The sequence below is a fragment of the Corythoichthys intestinalis genome, chromosome 15 (genome assembly GCF_030265065.1).
Source record: "Corythoichthys intestinalis isolate RoL2023-P3 chromosome 15, ASM3026506v1, whole genome shotgun sequence".
Lineage (NCBI taxonomy): Eukaryota > Metazoa > Chordata > Actinopteri > Syngnathiformes > Syngnathidae > Corythoichthys > Corythoichthys intestinalis.
The window spans coordinates 15,151,337-15,168,342 of record NC_080409.1 but is presented as its reverse complement, the minus strand read 5'-3'; the positions used below and the strand labels follow the sequence as shown (position 1 = coordinate 15,168,342).

The window sequence follows — 17,006 nt, the reverse complement described above, 5'->3', positions numbered from 1 at the left end:
TTATAAAAGTTATATAAATGGTAAAATATTATTTCTGTAGTCTTTAAAGTAGATTATCTTTATAATAAATCAGAATTTGAAATTTGCTTTTGCGCTGGAAAATACGTTAGATAGTTCCATAATATTCAACGTATTTTTTCAGCATGTACTTTTTGTTTCCAAAGTACATTTACAGCGAACCTGTCAAACCCACAGTAATACAACAGCAAATAACATGTGATTTATATACATTAAATAATTTAAAGATCGTTTGCGGACAGCCCCTCCCAGTCAAAATGTCAACTGCCATCAATGATGTCCTGATTCTTCACTGCCAAAATTGTAGTGAAAACATAAATGACTAAAAATGACTATTTGAATGAAAAGACGTTAGTGCTGGATGACCTGACTTACGGAGGCGGAGTCAATTCTCTGCCCAAGAAGCAGAAGAAGGGACAGAAAGGCTTGTGATTAGCACGTTAGCACGCTAACCAAACCAAATCAAACAAACACTTAAACTCACACGTAGCTCCACCCACTTGTGGAGCATGCGGCGCTGGTCTAGCTGCACCAGGAGGCCCGATGTGCTGATGCAGAAGGTGGCGGACGCCTGCTGTCCTCGCCCGCACGCCACGTCGCAGAAGAAGTTGTTTTTGAGTTCTCCCAGCAGTGCCGAACGCCCCAGCAATGGCACAGCAGCGCTCACCTAAGCAGAGATGGTCGGTCAACAAACGCACGTCCTGATGTCTGCTTCAATTTTCCGGCTCTCACCTTGGAGGTTCTGCTATGGTCTAAGTACCAGAACTTGACGTGACGGTTCCCCGCAGTCACGAAGTATGACGAGTCGTGTGAGAAGGTCACGGCCGTCACCTTACTCGACACTTTGTTGGCAGCCACCACCACACCTTTCTACACAGTCAACATAACAGATGTCATTTAGATGTGCAAAAGACAGACTGACAATTCGCCTTTGGGGCTTGCGTGAGACTTGAACCTTCTGTAACGACTCGAACCTTCTCTTGGGATCACTACTTCTTCCCAAAACGTTTCTCAGTGCTTGTACCTTCTCTTAGGAAAGAACATAGCAACACTTCAAGTACCATATCTTGAAGAATCCCTTGTTCAGGGACTAGTAACTTCCCCCTGGATTAGTACCTTCTCTTAAGAGTGCAACCTCCTCTTCAGATTATTTCCATTCTCTTTGGTAGGACCACCAGATATACTTTCTGTCTGGACTAATACCTTCTAAATGCTTTCCTTACTTGTATTGTTACTTGTATCTTATAACCTTACTTGTAATGGTACTTGTAACTTGTCACCTTGTTTTAGCTTTACAAGTAATCTGTACCTTTACGTGTAACTTTACTTGTACAGGTAGTCCCCGGGTTACGAACGAGTTCAACTCCTGCACTGAGGATGTAACCTGAATTTCAGTGTAAATCAGAATTAACCCTTTAAGTTTTCACTTTCTAACTGGTTTGTTTGAAAGTACAGTACAGGGATCCCTCGTTTTTCGCAGTTAATGCATACCAGGACCCGTCGCGATAAGTGAAAAACCGTGAAGTAGCGCCCCCCCCCCCCCCCCCCCCACAAATTTTGATTGTTGTTGCTTTTTTTGTGTGTTCAATGTATTTATTCAGATTTATCATTGGAAAGATCCATATAAAACATGTTTTTTCACTTTTTATATAATTATAAAAAACTTTTATGTATATATACATTTTAATAAATGGTTTTTAAGCACTTCAATTGTAATAATTATGACAAGTTCTAAAACATTTTACTGTACCACCAAATTATTTTTAAACAAGAAAAAAAGTAGATGCCCAATCCATTTAAAAAAAGTAGAAAAACACTTGTCTTTGTTAAATGCTTCATTGAGTAAGTCCACTTAAATCTGCTCAAGCTTAACACTTACACACAATGAGTTGCCATAGCAACTGTTTAACGTTACTTGTAACTTGTCACATTACTTGAAACTCTTAATTTTACTTGTAACTTGTAACCTGTCAATTTATGTGTAACTTGTAACTTTACTTGCAACGTGTAACCTGTAACTTGAATTATATCTTGTAACTTTACTTGTATCATGGAGCTTAACTTGTAACGTAACTTGTCACATTACTTATAGCTCGTAACTTTACTTGTACCTTGTAACCTGTAAATTTATGTGTAACTTGTAAATTTACTTGAAACCCTGGAATTTGTAACTTTACTTTTTACTTGTAACATTATAACTGTACGCGTAAATTACCCTCACTCAGAATGAAAACTTGAGTGACAAGAATCTTTTCCTGGGAGTAGAACATTATCTCGAATCTTGACTCATGACTAGAATCTAGTTGATTTGGTTCTTACGTCTAACCATTTTACAACGTTAAGTGTCTTACTTTCCAGTTCCACACATGCACCATCATGTCGTGCTGGTAGCCCACACTGACGATGTACTTGACGTTAGGCGAGAAGGCCACGCAGGCCACTCCGTATTTGTGTTCCTGAAGCGACGCCACCTGCGTGCCGCTGCATACTTCCCACACACGCACCGCCGGCATGTGACCGCTCTGAGGACAACGCAATGACCAAGAGTCAAATTGAAGTTCGCGTGACCAGTCATGTGTTTGACAACTCACCTCGCCCGTAACCACATGTTTGCCGTCTGGTGAGAAGGCCAAAGTGGTGATGGTCTTTCTACAAAGACAAACGCAGACAGTGGTTTAGCATAGCAACTATGCCAAACAGGACCCAAGACGAGTTTACCGTGATGCATTAAAGATGTGACGTTGTTTGTTCTTGCGAGGATGCAGCAGGACAACAACGCATCTGCAAAATGTGAGAAGGTTTATTTTATATGTTAACGTAGGGTGACCATATTTTGATTTCCAAAAAAAGAGGACACTTAGCCCGGCCTCAAGATACTTGAATTTTACTCGAAGTTCACTCAAAGATGCCTATATCACTTTAACATATTTAAAGTGTGCCCCCTCACTCTGGATGGAAAAATGCAGTTTGAAAATAAATAAATAAATAATGACTTTTAAAAAAAAAAAAATATATATATATATGGCGGAAAACACAGACAAGACTGAAAAAGCAGTTTCTGCTCTTGCACTCCTCTTTAAAAGAAACTGCTGTATTTTAAGCTAAAACAACTGTTGTGTTTGATAGAACAATATGTCTATATGCTGCCAGAGCAGATTCATGGCACATTAAGCCCCTGAACTATTTTTAATTTGTCTGTTTTACCCTGAAAACCCCCGTTTACAGACGTCGCGCAACCGCTTTTGTTTCGACCCAGCCATAAAACAAAGGCAACTAATTATATTTATTATTCAAAATGTCTGTCGTTTTTAGCTTAGAATCATTCCTGGATGTCTCATATTTCGTTAAAAAAAAAAAAAAACGACTTAAAAAAATTTTTCACTCACATATTTTAAACTTTTATACAAATTATGTCACAATGAAAAAAATGGCGTCTGTAAAAAAGTCACGGATATCTACCTCATAACTATTGCTTAATTGTATTTCTTTTGCTACTGTCGCATTTTCTCCGATATGTTAGATGATAAATAATTGGTCCAAAAAAAATAAGTTGAAAAAAAAACATTTAAAAGAGTAACTATATGAAAAAGAAAATCTCGACCACTCCCTGATGTCTACGATTTCTGCATCGCGACCCTTGTTATATTACCAAGTTTCAGCCATAAAATCCCCCAAAAATCCAGCTGTGGCCATTCACAGGTGTGTCTTGACACTCAGTGATGCATGCTACATGGAGTTTTTGGATCGAAACTAAGTAGGTACACGATAATATCTCGTTAAAGTTATGGCGTCTGTAATTCTGTTCTCGCGTGCTCTCACCTCCAGATAGGGTTTTGCTGTTTAAAAAATATATTTTTTAAAAAATGTCCTCCTGCTCAAACTTTTTCTTCCCCCCCAAAATTGAGATTTTAAGCTTTCCAATGATGTATCACACATGCATATCGGACAATTTTGAAAGTTGGCTAAATTGGGGGTCTAAGAGCGGAACTTCAAGTCACCTGAGTGTTTTCCGCCATATATATATATATATATATATATATATATATATATATATATATATGATATATAATGCAGACCCATAGAAATGTAGTCCAGTCAATACACATACACACAGTAGGCTATGTGCCAACTAAACATTTTTCTAAATTACTATCACGACAATTGTCCTTGACAAATTGTTATTCCCATTCAATTGATATTCTCATTCAATGTTCTAGATTGCACACAAACAAAAACCGAATTAACTGACAAACTATTCAACCAGCATGTTTCCAAACGTAGCAGTTAAAACTACGTTTCCCATAATGCCTAGCGCGGTTTAGCTTACTGATAGCTAGCTGAGGCAAAAATCAAACTTTGCTGTAAAAGTTTACAGTCATCGGCAGCGCAACGATGCCAAATAGGATTTTACAGTCAAAGTTCCGACAGAAGTCAACAGTTGCCATTATATACGTATTTATCGTAAAAAACTTCAGGCGTTGTGGCCATATCGTCAACCCAGTAGATGGCGGTAATGCCTCGTGACAGGGGTAAACTGCCAACAAAAACAAGAACTACTCCTTCCCTCCCTACTACTAGGAGCCATGTCATCACAGGCAGGCGCTGCCACCCAGCGGCCGGAGGGATTCTCTTCAAATTGGTCCCGTGAAAAATCATAAAAACCGGACATTTTTATGAATTTATAAAACCCGCCCGGACCACGAGGATACTACGTGAAAGTAGGACTTGTCCGGGCAAAAGAGGACGTTTGGTCACCCTATGTTAACGTGCATTAATATATTATTTCCGGATGCAATTGACAGGAGGGCCGAGCAGTGAATCATCTCTACAAAACTAGAACTGACTGACTGGAGGGCAAACTTAGCTATTACTACACCTCTTATCAAAACATGGAATTAATCAGGTTATAGTGGGGAATTTACCATATTAAATTGTTACACAAAAAGTGGCATTTTTGGGTTAGAATGTGAAATTTCTCTTGTTAAAATATGACATATCTCATTTTACGCCAGAGGTCGAAGAAAAAAATAATTGATACTGTGAATACATGTAAATGCAAAACATCCACTGATTCAAATAATATTGAGATGACAGTTTTGAAAAAGGTCATTGAGGGGATTTCAAAACCACTAACATATATCTGTAACTTATCATTTTCAACTGGTAAATTTCCAAACAAAATGAAAATAGCTAAAGTAGTGCGATTATATAAGACTGGGAATAGACACCACTTCACAAATTACAGGCCTTTTTCTCTACTTCCACAATTCTCCAAAATTCTGGAAAAATTATTCAACAACAGATTAGATACATTCATAAGTAAATATAACTTACTTTTCGACAGTCAGTACGGATTTAGGGCAAAGAGTTCAACATCACTAGCTTTATTAGAACCACTTGAGGAGATCACAAATGCTATTGATCACAAATTACATTCAGTCTGAATATTCATAGATCTTAAGAGAGCATTCGACACCATTAATCATGACATTTTAATCAATAAATTGGAAAAGTATGGGATCAGGGGAGTGGCACTACACTGGGTGAAGAGTTATTTAAGTAACAGAAAACAATTTGTGAAGTTGGGTGACTATTCATCATCATGCTTCGACTTTGCTTGTGGCGTCCCCCAGGGTTCAGTCTTAGGTCCAAAACTGTTTATTCTTTATATAAATGACATATACAAACTTTCAAGAATACTAAAATTTGTTTTATTTGCAGATGACACAAGCATCTTTTGCTCTGGGGAGAATTTAGATGGGCTCTTGTGGGGGGTTTCTGATGAAATTTGTAAACTAAAATCATAGTTTGACGGAAACAAGTGATCATTAAACTTAAGTAAAACCAAAGTCATGTCATTTAGAAGATACAATAAATATAGTCAAGTACAAATACAGACAGATGGGGTAAATATTGAAAGGGTCTATGAAAGTTTCTTGGGGTAGTTATTGACGAGAAGATTAACTGGAAAGCTCATATAAAACATATACAAAGTAAATTATCAAGAAGCATTTCAGTCCTGAATAAAGCAAAACAGTCTTGACAATAAATCACTCCACATTCTTTACTGTTCCTGCCATATTTACATTACTGTGCAGAGGTCTGGGGTAATACTTACAAATGTACAATAAATTCACTCTCCATGTTACAAAAAAGAGCCATAAAAATAGTAAATAATGTCTAAGCATGACTCAGTTTAGGAAGTGGTACAAGCACATGGTTTTCATAGGGTATAGGGAAGAGGAAGGGGTTCAATTATAGGGGGTTTTCACATATCTGTTAATAGCTAGGTCCTGTTTATTGTTGTTTATCTTGCATCTTATGTATATGGTTATTTACTTTATTGATACGAGGACTAATTAAATAGGGCGGACGTATATAATTGAGGAATAGAAAAGGGGGGTAGGTTTTAATAAGCAAATGCTTTATCTTACTCCTTTTTGGACATAATGAATCTCCAATGTATTATTATTATTATTATTATTTTCTTAACTATTTTTGCTGTTATCTCAAGAATATAATTGGTTTTGTCTGATTTTTTTCTTTCTTTTTGTTTTCTTTTATTGTTTTTATTTTCTCATGTCAAAAATAAAACGTGCATTCATTCATATTAAAAAGTGACATCAGGTTAAATATGGGAAATTTATCAAGTTGAAAAATTGAATTTTCAAGGTGAAACATGAAATGTACCAAATACCAACGTTAAACATGAAATTTCTATTTAAAACGTAAAATTTCTCACATTGATGGGTGACATTTATCAGTTTAAAACGTGACGTTTAACACGTTTATACCGTACCTGAAATTGATCAGGTGAAAATGTGAACTTTATTACATTAGTACATTAAATTCATCACATTGAAACCTGAAATTTATAATGTTGAAGTGAAATTTATTATGGTCAATTGTAACTTAACGTACGATATTAAAGAATTGAAACTAATCATGTTAAAACGTCAATTTCATCAAGGTATACCACTGACAATGACCCATGAAATTTCTCACGTTAAATTGTGACATTTATTACGTTCAAGTGTGAAAGCAGAAACATTTAAACCATCGACTTTATCAGGCCAAAACTTGAATTTTATCATGTTTTCTATTGTCGTCAGTGGCAGACAATGAGTTATAAAAATAAGACAGGGTTCAGCTTAATCCCTGTGAAGTCGTGAGCATCTTCATCTACTCCCCCTTGGCAGCACTGACCCACTTATCATGTGCTAAGCCCCTCCCCCACCTGTAGTCGATTGGCCGGTCGGGCAGGGCAGGGGAGGACGATCTGGACGGAGTGAAACATTCCCTGCATTCCCCGCAACACCAAGGCTGCCATTACACACCCGGCGACACAAATGACTTCTGTTCACTCTCGTGGAACAAATTAACTCGTCACGTCAACTTTTTATAGGGTTTGCACCACACTCAACTCTCAGTCTCTGAATATGTGAATACATTCCAAGTGTGTCAACAACATCATAACACAGTTTTGAAATGAATGTTTGACAAAAAAAAATGTCTGAGAATAGATCAAGAATTGATATATCGTTCTAAAAAGTAAAATGCAAATTAAGGTACAATTCCAAAATAACTAATGAGTTTATTGTGCTGGATAAACTATCTTTAATCATGTGTTCTTTTTAAATTAAAATATATTGTTTAATTAAAAAAAAAAAGGGTTTCTGTTCATCCCCAGTGTCATTGTCCACTCTGCTGTGTTAGTGTCCCTTTAGGAAAATTCCTCATTTATTGATGTCATGTCTTCTGCGAAAACATCACTCCAGTGGCGAGAAATTCAATTGTAGTAAGCAATTTTATTTATTTCTTTTTTTTAAACCTCCTTTAAAAATCTGATTTTGCACTTTTACAAAGTGCATTCGGTGGGGTTGATTATAACGTGTCCACTCTTTTAAAGCTATATATCAAAGAAATTAATTGAACTGAATCATTTCAAAAGGTTTATTTGTGAAATTATAGATTATAGAATTTATAGAGGTCATGCTAGCTATTATGCTAGCAAAGCTAGGCTGAGGGCTAACTTTAGCAAAAAACGAACGGAAGGCGACGTTGCCCGCGTTCCATTTATTTTCTATGGAACGGGCGTTACGAGGCAAAAATTATGGAGTAATGTAGCCGTCAAAAAGATTCGTACTCGTATTTACACATTCATGTTTGTATATAAGAGATTCGTACTCATATTTACGCATTGTGTTCGTATTTCGGCATTTGTACCTGTAAACACAAAATTCTGAAGTCTGATTTGTTTTTTTTTTGGTGGGTGTGTGAATACAACTGACTTTTCTACTACGAATCTTGTCTGTGGACGAATTCGATTTTACGGCTACGATTCAAAAGCGTTGAATTGACATGATATCACATAGGTCTCCGTGAAAACTAATCTATCCTAGAATCCTCTAATGGCGCATGCGACAAAACAAAAAAGGTGGCTGATTGTCATGCGCGGAGCTAATCTATCAGGTTAAAGTGATCAATCACTGGCAAAGTCAATAACGTGTTTGTCCAATATTTTTTTCTTGTAATTGTACTTTATTAAAACATGTACAGTTCATGGACTTACAGTTACCCATGTAGCCCGCTTTGTTTTGGCGCATGCGCAGTTTTTCATATTTTAGACGATCTTGACCTTTGACCTGGCCTTACAATTTCATCAGTGAAAATCTACGACCCTCCCAAAGCTACATGCCTCAACAGTAGAGAAAGAATGAAGCCCGACGTGAGCAGGTGATCACTTACCCGGCGGGATACGCTAAAAATCCACTCCGTGGGTCACATGACAGCGCTCTGTTGCCGGGCGCCGTGATGCCCAGAACTTTTTCCAAGACAACCTGCGGAGCCAAACAAAAGTGAGTAGTGCATTAACATCTCATTATCGTGTCAGCAGATCACATCCGTCTAGAAGAACGGCCGAGACTCGACAGACGACTTAGCGGGGCTAACATTACGCAAACATCTGCGGGCGGTTTGACACGTGAGATGGCTTGTAAACGTAGGATGCCTTCGAACATTCATATGAAAATCATCTCATTTGTTGCCACTGACGGTGTTGGACGTTTTATCTGAGAAATGTGATCACTGAAACTCTGTTTTGTATACAGTGGGGCAAATAAGTATTTAGTCAACCACCAATTGAGCAAGTTCTCCTACTTGAAAAGATTAAAGAGGCCTGTAATTGTCAACATGGGTCAACCTCAACCATGAGAGACAGAATGTGGGAAAAAAACAGAAAATCACATTTTTTGATTTTTACAGAATTTATTTGCAAATCATGGTGGAAAATAAGTATTTGGTCAATACCAAAAGTTCATCTCAATACTTTGTTATGTACCCTTCGTTGGCAATAACAGAGGCCAAACGTTTTCTGTAACACTTCGCTTGGTGTAAAGAAATCAACTGGGGGAGCAATTATTAGAAAATGTAAGACATACAACACCACTGATAATCTCCCTCGATCTGGGGCTTCATGCAAGATCTCACCCCGTGGCGTCAAAATGACCACAAGAACGGTGAATAAAAATCCCAGAACCACACGGGGGGACCTAGTGAATGACCTACAGAGAGCTGGGACCACAGTAACAAAGGCTACAATCAGCAACACAATGCGCCGCTAGGGACTCACATCCAGCACTGCCAGACGTGTCCCCCTGCTGAAGCCAGCACACGTCCAGGCCCGTCTGTGGTTCGCTAGAGAGCATTTGGATGATCCAGAAGAGGACTGGAAGAATGTGTTATGGTCAGATGAAACAAGCATAGAACTTTTTGGTAGAAACACAGGTTGTCGTGTTTGGAGGAGAAAGAATACTGAATTGCATCTGAAGAACACCATACCCACTGTGAAGCATGGGGGTGAAAACATCATGCTTTGGGGCTGTTTTTCTGCAAAGGGACCAGGATGACTGATCTGTGTAAAGGAAAGAATGAATGGGGCCATGTATCGAAAGATTTTGAGTGAAAATCTCCTTCCATCAGCAAGGGCTGGGTCTTTCAGCATGATAATGATCCCAAACACACAGCCAGGGCAACAAAGGAGTGGCTTAGCAAGAAGCATTTCAAGGTCCTGGAATGGCCTAGCCAGTCCAGATCTCAACCCCATAGAAAATCTGTTGAGGGAGTTGAAAGTCCGTGTTGCCCAACGACAGCCCCAAAACATCACTGTTCTAGAGGAGATCTGCATGGCGGAATGGGCCAAAATACCAGTAACCGTGTGTGAAAAGCTTGTGAAGAGTTACAGAAAACGTTTGGCCTCCGTTATTGCCAACAAAGGGTACATAACAAAGTATTTAGATGAACTTTTGGTATTGACCAAATACTTATTTTTCACCATGATTTGCAAATAAATTATTTAAAAATCAAACAATGGCATTTTCTGTTTTTTTCCACATTCGGTCTCTCATGGTTGAGGTGTACCCATGTTGACAATTACAGTCCTCTCTAATATTTTTAAGTAGGAGAACTTGCACAATTAGTGGTTGACTAAATACTTATTTGCCCCACTGCATGTGGATAATTCTGCTTTATTTTATTGTGTTGTAAACTGTTATTTTAGTACTGTATTGTGATTTTTTTAGGTTGCCTGATAAGAACTGGCTGGGGATGAAAACTAGCCTTTTTGGCTAATTTGGGTTCATTTACATTATTATATTTCTGCAACTTACATTTATTTTTATAATCGAATAATCGAACGATTAATTAAACGATTAATCGGATAAATGTCCAGGTTTCTGGCACCCTTTTAAAAGTCAAATTTAAAAGTATTTTGAAGTTATTTTTAAGACCTTAAAAATCTAATTCAAGACCATGCAACAATTTCTGATGAAGAAAAAGATAACTTTACTTCACTGTAAACACAGAGCTGAGGTCACAGACCGATAGTGTTTTTCTCCTATCATGTGCGACTTGACGGCTTTGACCCCAATTGTCTCTGACGAAAGTCTTTTTGCAGACTTTACACTCGGAGTGGAAACCTCTAGGTACCTCACGATACGATAACATACGGTTTGCGATACAAGGCTCACGATACAATGATCCCAGGATACGGCGATATAACAATTATCGATACATGGGTCAGGAAATCTCAGATATTCTACAAAACAAATAAACAGACAAACAAGCTCTTTTCATCCTTCTGCTGTGAATTGGAAAGCATTTAACACTGGTCGACGTACAATCCATTTGAAGTGGGTGGGTGACTTTCGTCATTTAAAAGTTGAAAAGTTACCGATTCTGAGGGAGGGTAGGTCCTAAAGCAGAGGTGCTGGTGTAGTAACAGCATGCCGTTCGGTGCATGGAGACACACACGTCACGGCCGAGGAAACCTTGAAAAATGCGCTTTCTTGACGTTTGAAGTACTCATAAAATGGCTCTCACATCTCCAATTGCTTAGCTAAATGATATCTCGATGTTTGTATGGAACTGTGGTTCACAACAACAACTAAAAACTATTCCGTTCTCGCGAGAGCCAGTCAAGCAAGCAGAGTTTTAGCGGCCAAGCGAAAAGGCTACCGGCCAGATTACATGACAAATGGCAGATGGGGTGTGGAAGTTGTGGGGGGAAAAATGTGACGAAGGAACTGCTGGTTGTGCGATAAAAGTAACGTACTAAACCAAAGCAAACGCAGTAGTACGGATTTAAATACTTTTCTATTTGTATACTGTTTGCTTGATTTAACTCCAAACTACTCATGCACGGACTCAAATGCATTGTACTCAATGTGACGTGGGACAACAGGAACAATCGTGTAGCAGCGATGAAGCAAATTTATTTGAATTTTTAAAAGAAATCATATTTTGCGACACGGTGCTGAGAAAATATTGTGTGCCTAACACTTCCAAGTAGTGATGTGTCGGTCGCGAACGAGCCAGTACAAAGAAGTGAACGATGAGAGCCGGCACCCTCCCTCGAGAGCCGCCTCGCTCTCTCTCTCCCTATTTTTTTTTTTTCTTGTGTCTGAAGCGAGGTTTGGCAGTGGCTTGGTACTAGGTACTGCACGGAGTGCACGCTGAGCACATGCTCCGTTGCGTCTGCGCAGCCACAGACAGACATACGAGGAGGAAAGGACGACACACGAACGCGGTTTGTAGGCCTTCAAGATGAGCCGAAAACGTTTGGAGACATTTTAATTGGTTAAGTCAGATGACAATAGGGCAGAATTTAGTGTCTGCAAAATTAAATTGTCCGTTCGAGGAGGGTCAACTAATAACCTCCATAGGCACATGAGGACAGTTCATCCGAGTAGATTGCGCATTGTAGCAACATCTGTACCATCAAAGAGGGTGTTTTCAAAGCCTGGACAAACAATTACTGAGAAAAGGAACCGGATCAGCCCGTCCAAGTAGAAGTATTTAGTTTTCTTGAATGCAAATTTAAAATAAAGCGAGGAGTAGCTTATGTTTGTTAAAATAAAGCGAGGAGTACCTTATTTTGTTTTGTTCGCTGCTGCTGTTGCAGTTACTACTGACTATTTTTGTTATGATGCAGCATGTATGATTGTTGTTGGTTGAAGTTTAATTTTGTGGCTTGTTTATTGTTTGGAGCCTTTTTAATGTTCAGTAAAATAAGTAAAAACCCTTTTCTTTGCTTGATAATCGTTGCTATTAGCAGTCAGTGGAGTGCAATATTTAGTTCACCAAGTCATTTATCAAAATGTATGCTAAATTTATCATAAGTACTGTAATTTTCGGACTAATAGCCGCTACTTTTTTCCTTCATTTTGAATCCTGCGGCTTATAGTCCAGTACGGCTTATTTGTTGATTTATTTGGGTTACAATTTAACACTTTATTTGACAGCAACGTCATAAGACCGTCATAATCATGACATGACACTATCATGGGCATTACTGAATGCTTATGACAGATATTATTAAGCATCATCTGGCAAATTATGTCACTAACTCCATTTATGTCCAGCTCGGCTATTTTACATCAATTCAAAAGTGAGATGAATTGCCGGATAACAGTAAATGACATCCGTTATAAACTTTCATTAACGCTCATAAAAGTCTCATGTCGAAATTATTTGTCTATTGACAGTCTTATGGCGCCACTGTCAAATAAAGTGTAACCAGTTAATGTAGCAATTAATGAAACAACTGGAACAGTAACTAAAGAAATAATTAGAACAGAACATGAATTTGATTGTTATTTACATCTGTAGTGCTGCAATGCATGCTAAGAGGCATGTTGAATAACAACAGTTTTGACAGCAGGTAGTAGCAGAAGTTGACTGTCTCCTCCAAGGGAACAGTGATGGCCAAATGAAGCTTCTTGAAGCAATGAAGCTTTGCAGCTAAGTGGTTCATTTGGTCTTAGACAGCCTTATGATCCCGCTGTCAAATAAAGTGTTATCGGTTAATATCTTTTGTAAATATCCCATAATACAGTGAGGATGGCTGCGGCTTATAGTCCAGTGCGGCTTATCTATGAAAAAATTTGGTTTTCGTGTCAAATTTGGTGTGCGGCGGCTTATAGTCAGGTGTGCCTTGTAGTGCAAAAATTACTGTATTTAAAAGAAAAGCTAAAGTTAAAAGAGCCGTTGCAGAGCCAAAAAGAGCCAGCTCGTTTCACTGAGCCGATCCAAATGAACCGGATCACCGAAAAGAGCCGAAAATGCCATCACTACTTCCACGCATTTCCTCGGATTTGACGCAAAATTCAAGCATTTTCAAACTTTGAAAACCTGACAGTAAAATCAAAGCATTTTCAAGGATTTCAAGGGCCTGTACGAACCCTTGACAATACATCGAAATGATGATATATCGCGAGACTTTGTATCCCGAAGGGTTATCGACATGCTCCCGCCAAGGATTGATATATCATTTTTAAAAGGTGTCACTGTTTTAATAATTAAAAAAAAAAAGTCATTGCAATAGTCGTCCAATTCATTTTGACTGGGAGGGGGTTGAATGAACATAGTTCACTTCCTGTTAGCAAATGAGTTCATTTTGTGGCATTCGGGTCATTTCCTGTTGATTTTCCGTCACTTCCTGCTGATTTTTGGGGTATGCAAAGGTCACTTTCTGTTCATTTTATTTACAGGTCATTTCCTATATATGTTGGGGTATTCCTGGGTCTTTTCCTGTTGATTTGGGGTTACTGAACAGAAGTGACCCACAAATGCCCCCAAATCAACAGGAAGTGACTGAAAATCAACAGGTAATGCCCCAAATGCCCCCCAAATTAACTCATTAGCTGCTACTGATGGCCCAAGACGTCAGATCCGTTTTAAGTGGGAGGAATAGCTTCCCTCGCTACCTCCCACTTAAAACAGATTAGACGTCTACAAGTGATAAACTCATTTCAAGTCACAGCAGAAGGGTGAAAAGTAGATTGTCTATTTATTAGTTGATTTGTTGAATATCATAGGTTGATTTCCTGACCCCGATAATTGTTGTACCACCATATCGTGAATTCATAGTAATCGCAAATCGTATCGTATTAGGTTTCCCAACCCTAGGACGTCACAACTCGTATGCCAAGGCAGCACGGCAAAACAAGATGACAACAGTACACTTGGTTTGAAACAAAACGGTTGTCCGGCGATTACCTTGTCGCCAATCTGATGCCGAGCTGATCGGCCCCGCCCCCTGAGTTTGATGGACGGGGACCTGAGCAGGTTCTTGATGCGGCGGCTGATGGCGCCTCCGCCGCCGGTTCCGTCGCCGTCGCCGCTCATAGCTTGCCTGCTAGCGGCTAGCACCCCGCGGCATGACGCGTGGGAGCCCGACCTCGCTCAGCCGAAGCCAGGCCAAGTCTCCTCCTGCTGCAGCGTCTGGACCGAGCCGGGTCGCCGGCTGCGGGTTCGCATCGCAGCGTGGTGCGGCGGAGAAGAAAGAAGTGGTCACGAGCTCATACACACATACACACACTAAAATACACGCATTATTAGATGGGTCGGTGCCGCGCAAGTATTTCCGCCCTGTACTTTCAAAGTAAAACAACAATCAGGAAGTTTGCGTGTTTTTTTTTTCCCCTTTTTTTTTTTTTTTTTTTTTTTTTTAAATTCAAATTGAACTTGTTATAACTTGTAATTATGCGAATAAGGGGAAAATACAAAGTTATAATGAAATTAGGAAATTACGGGAACATATAAAAAAAAAAAAAAAAAAAAAAAAAAGGAATTATGATAGGGAGGAATTACAAAAACAATTAAAAAAAAATACAAAAAAACATTATTCATTCATTCATTCATTTTCCATGCCGCTTGTACACCTAATACATTAAACAGAATTATGATAAGTTGAATACAAACTATTAATTAAAAACTAAATTAAAAACTAAATAAAACATCAAAAAAGGAATTATGGAATTGTAAAAAAATATAAAAAGTAAATAGAGGCATTTATGTTAATATGAATATTAATTTAATAATTTAAAAAATATATTGAATGAAAAGGAATTATGAGAATGTAATTTTTATTTTATTTTAACACACTAAGAGTGGATGAGTGGATATCAAGTGCGTAGGTTTGCATTGGGACGGTAGGGACATAACACTACCAACTTTACAGGATGCTAAAATTGTCGCCACCAACTTTTAAGCAACCTTATTTGCATTATATAATGAGTTTAGTTATATAGGGAATTTAGATTGTAGTAGTATTAAGTGAATTCTTTTCATTATGTTTATGTTTGCTAATAAAACCAGACATTTATTCTGGAAGTTTTCAAAATGTTTCTTAAGTAGTTTTTGAAAACAAAGGTTTGAATCAAACAGTGTATTACTTGAACCAATGCACGTAAAAGTTATTATCAGTCAATACAGATTTATTTTGCATTGATCATTTAGGCTATCAATTAATTAGGTTCAAATCCTTGCCCCGTTCACCCAATCTGTTTGGTCTTATTAATGTCCCGTCCCGAGCAAATAGTGTACATCCAGATGATACTGTTATATCGTCCTACGAGAGATCAAACCTACGCCTTGGTGGATATGGACACCTTTTGAACCCAAGGAAAGATCGTTTCACCCTATCCAGCATATCTAATGACATGACTCCTTGTAAGTTTCGTTTTCACACGGCTGCTGAAATTGCTCGTCAGTTTAACGAATCTTTATACATGCATTTAAGAGCATTTGGACTGAAAGCCTGATCTGCAGTGAATAAACCTCTCATTAGCAGAAAGAATCACAGGGCTAGACTACAAGTAAGATTTGCTGACAAGCATGTTGTGTTGACAGAGGAGAACTGGTCCAAAGTTCACTTTAGTGATGAAAGCAAGTTGAATTCATTTGGATCCGATGGGAAACATTATGTTTGGTGACAAACTGGAGAAAGACTGAACCCAAAGTGTGTAAAAAAGTCAGTGAAAGGTTGAGGAGGAAGCAACATGGTTTACGGCATTTTTTCTGCAGCGGGAGTTGGGCCTCTAATAGGTGACGTGGTAAAGTGAATGCAACTGTGTATCAGAACCTTCTTCAAGAACATGTGGTCCATTCCCTGCGTTCGTCACCTAGTCAGCCCGAAGAGTCCATGCAGGACAATATTCCATGTCACAGAGCAAAACGGGTAAAGCAGTTTTTTGAAAAAGAAAACATTGAACTAATGAGATGGCCTGCCCAAAGTTATGACCTCAACACAATATAGAACGTCTGAAAAATCTTTAGCGACAAAGTTTTAACCAAGAAACCCACTAGTCACTGACTGTTGTCCTGTGGCTGTAGATGTGCTGGTCATTCAGAGAATGGGCCTGAATACACACACGTCTTACTAATTGCTGTTGTACTCTTCAGAAAATGTTGTAATCTTTTTTTCATTTCACAGTCATTTTTGTTCCCTCCTTTTGATCGTTTTCTGCAAAATATTGTTCTTTGTTGAAATACCTGTCATTTTGTGCAAAAAAAAGTTCTAGTGGCATGGTTTTTGACATGACACAAAGTCCCACTGCTGATAGCGTTGGGCATCGCGCATCGATGGGATCCGGGACTAACACTCTGATTCTATCGGAACCGTGGGAAGTTTTCGATGCCCTGACCGC

At 38.5% G+C, this 17,006-nt stretch overlaps 1 protein-coding gene across 3 annotated transcripts in view; it reads right to left on the bottom strand.

Annotated features, from left to right (window-relative positions):
- Positions 1-14,921, bottom strand: part of mapkbp1 (mitogen-activated protein kinase binding protein 1) — a 51,670-nt gene extending 36,749 nt beyond the window's left edge. For 2 of the 3 annotated variants that reach the window (XR_009067158.1, XM_057859523.1), the window contains exons 1-8: positions 14,575-14,921; positions 8,767-8,858; positions 2,737-2,799; positions 2,610-2,667; positions 2,370-2,540; positions 751-888; positions 503-685; positions 394-411 (exon numbers count right to left, since the gene is read on the bottom strand). Coding sequence is in view for 2 of the 3 variants with exons in the window: in XM_057859523.1 (XP_057715506.1) it covers positions 394-411; positions 503-685; positions 751-888; positions 2,370-2,540; positions 2,610-2,667; positions 2,737-2,799; positions 8,767-8,858; positions 14,575-14,703 (852 nt within the window). In the remaining variant the exon portion in view is untranslated. The remainder of the gene's footprint in view (positions 1-393; positions 412-502; positions 686-750; positions 889-2,369; positions 2,541-2,609; positions 2,668-2,736; positions 2,800-8,766; positions 8,859-14,574) is intronic. The other variant, XM_057859524.1, reaches the window with a different exon arrangement.
- Positions 14,922-17,006: the final 2,085 nt, after the last annotated feature.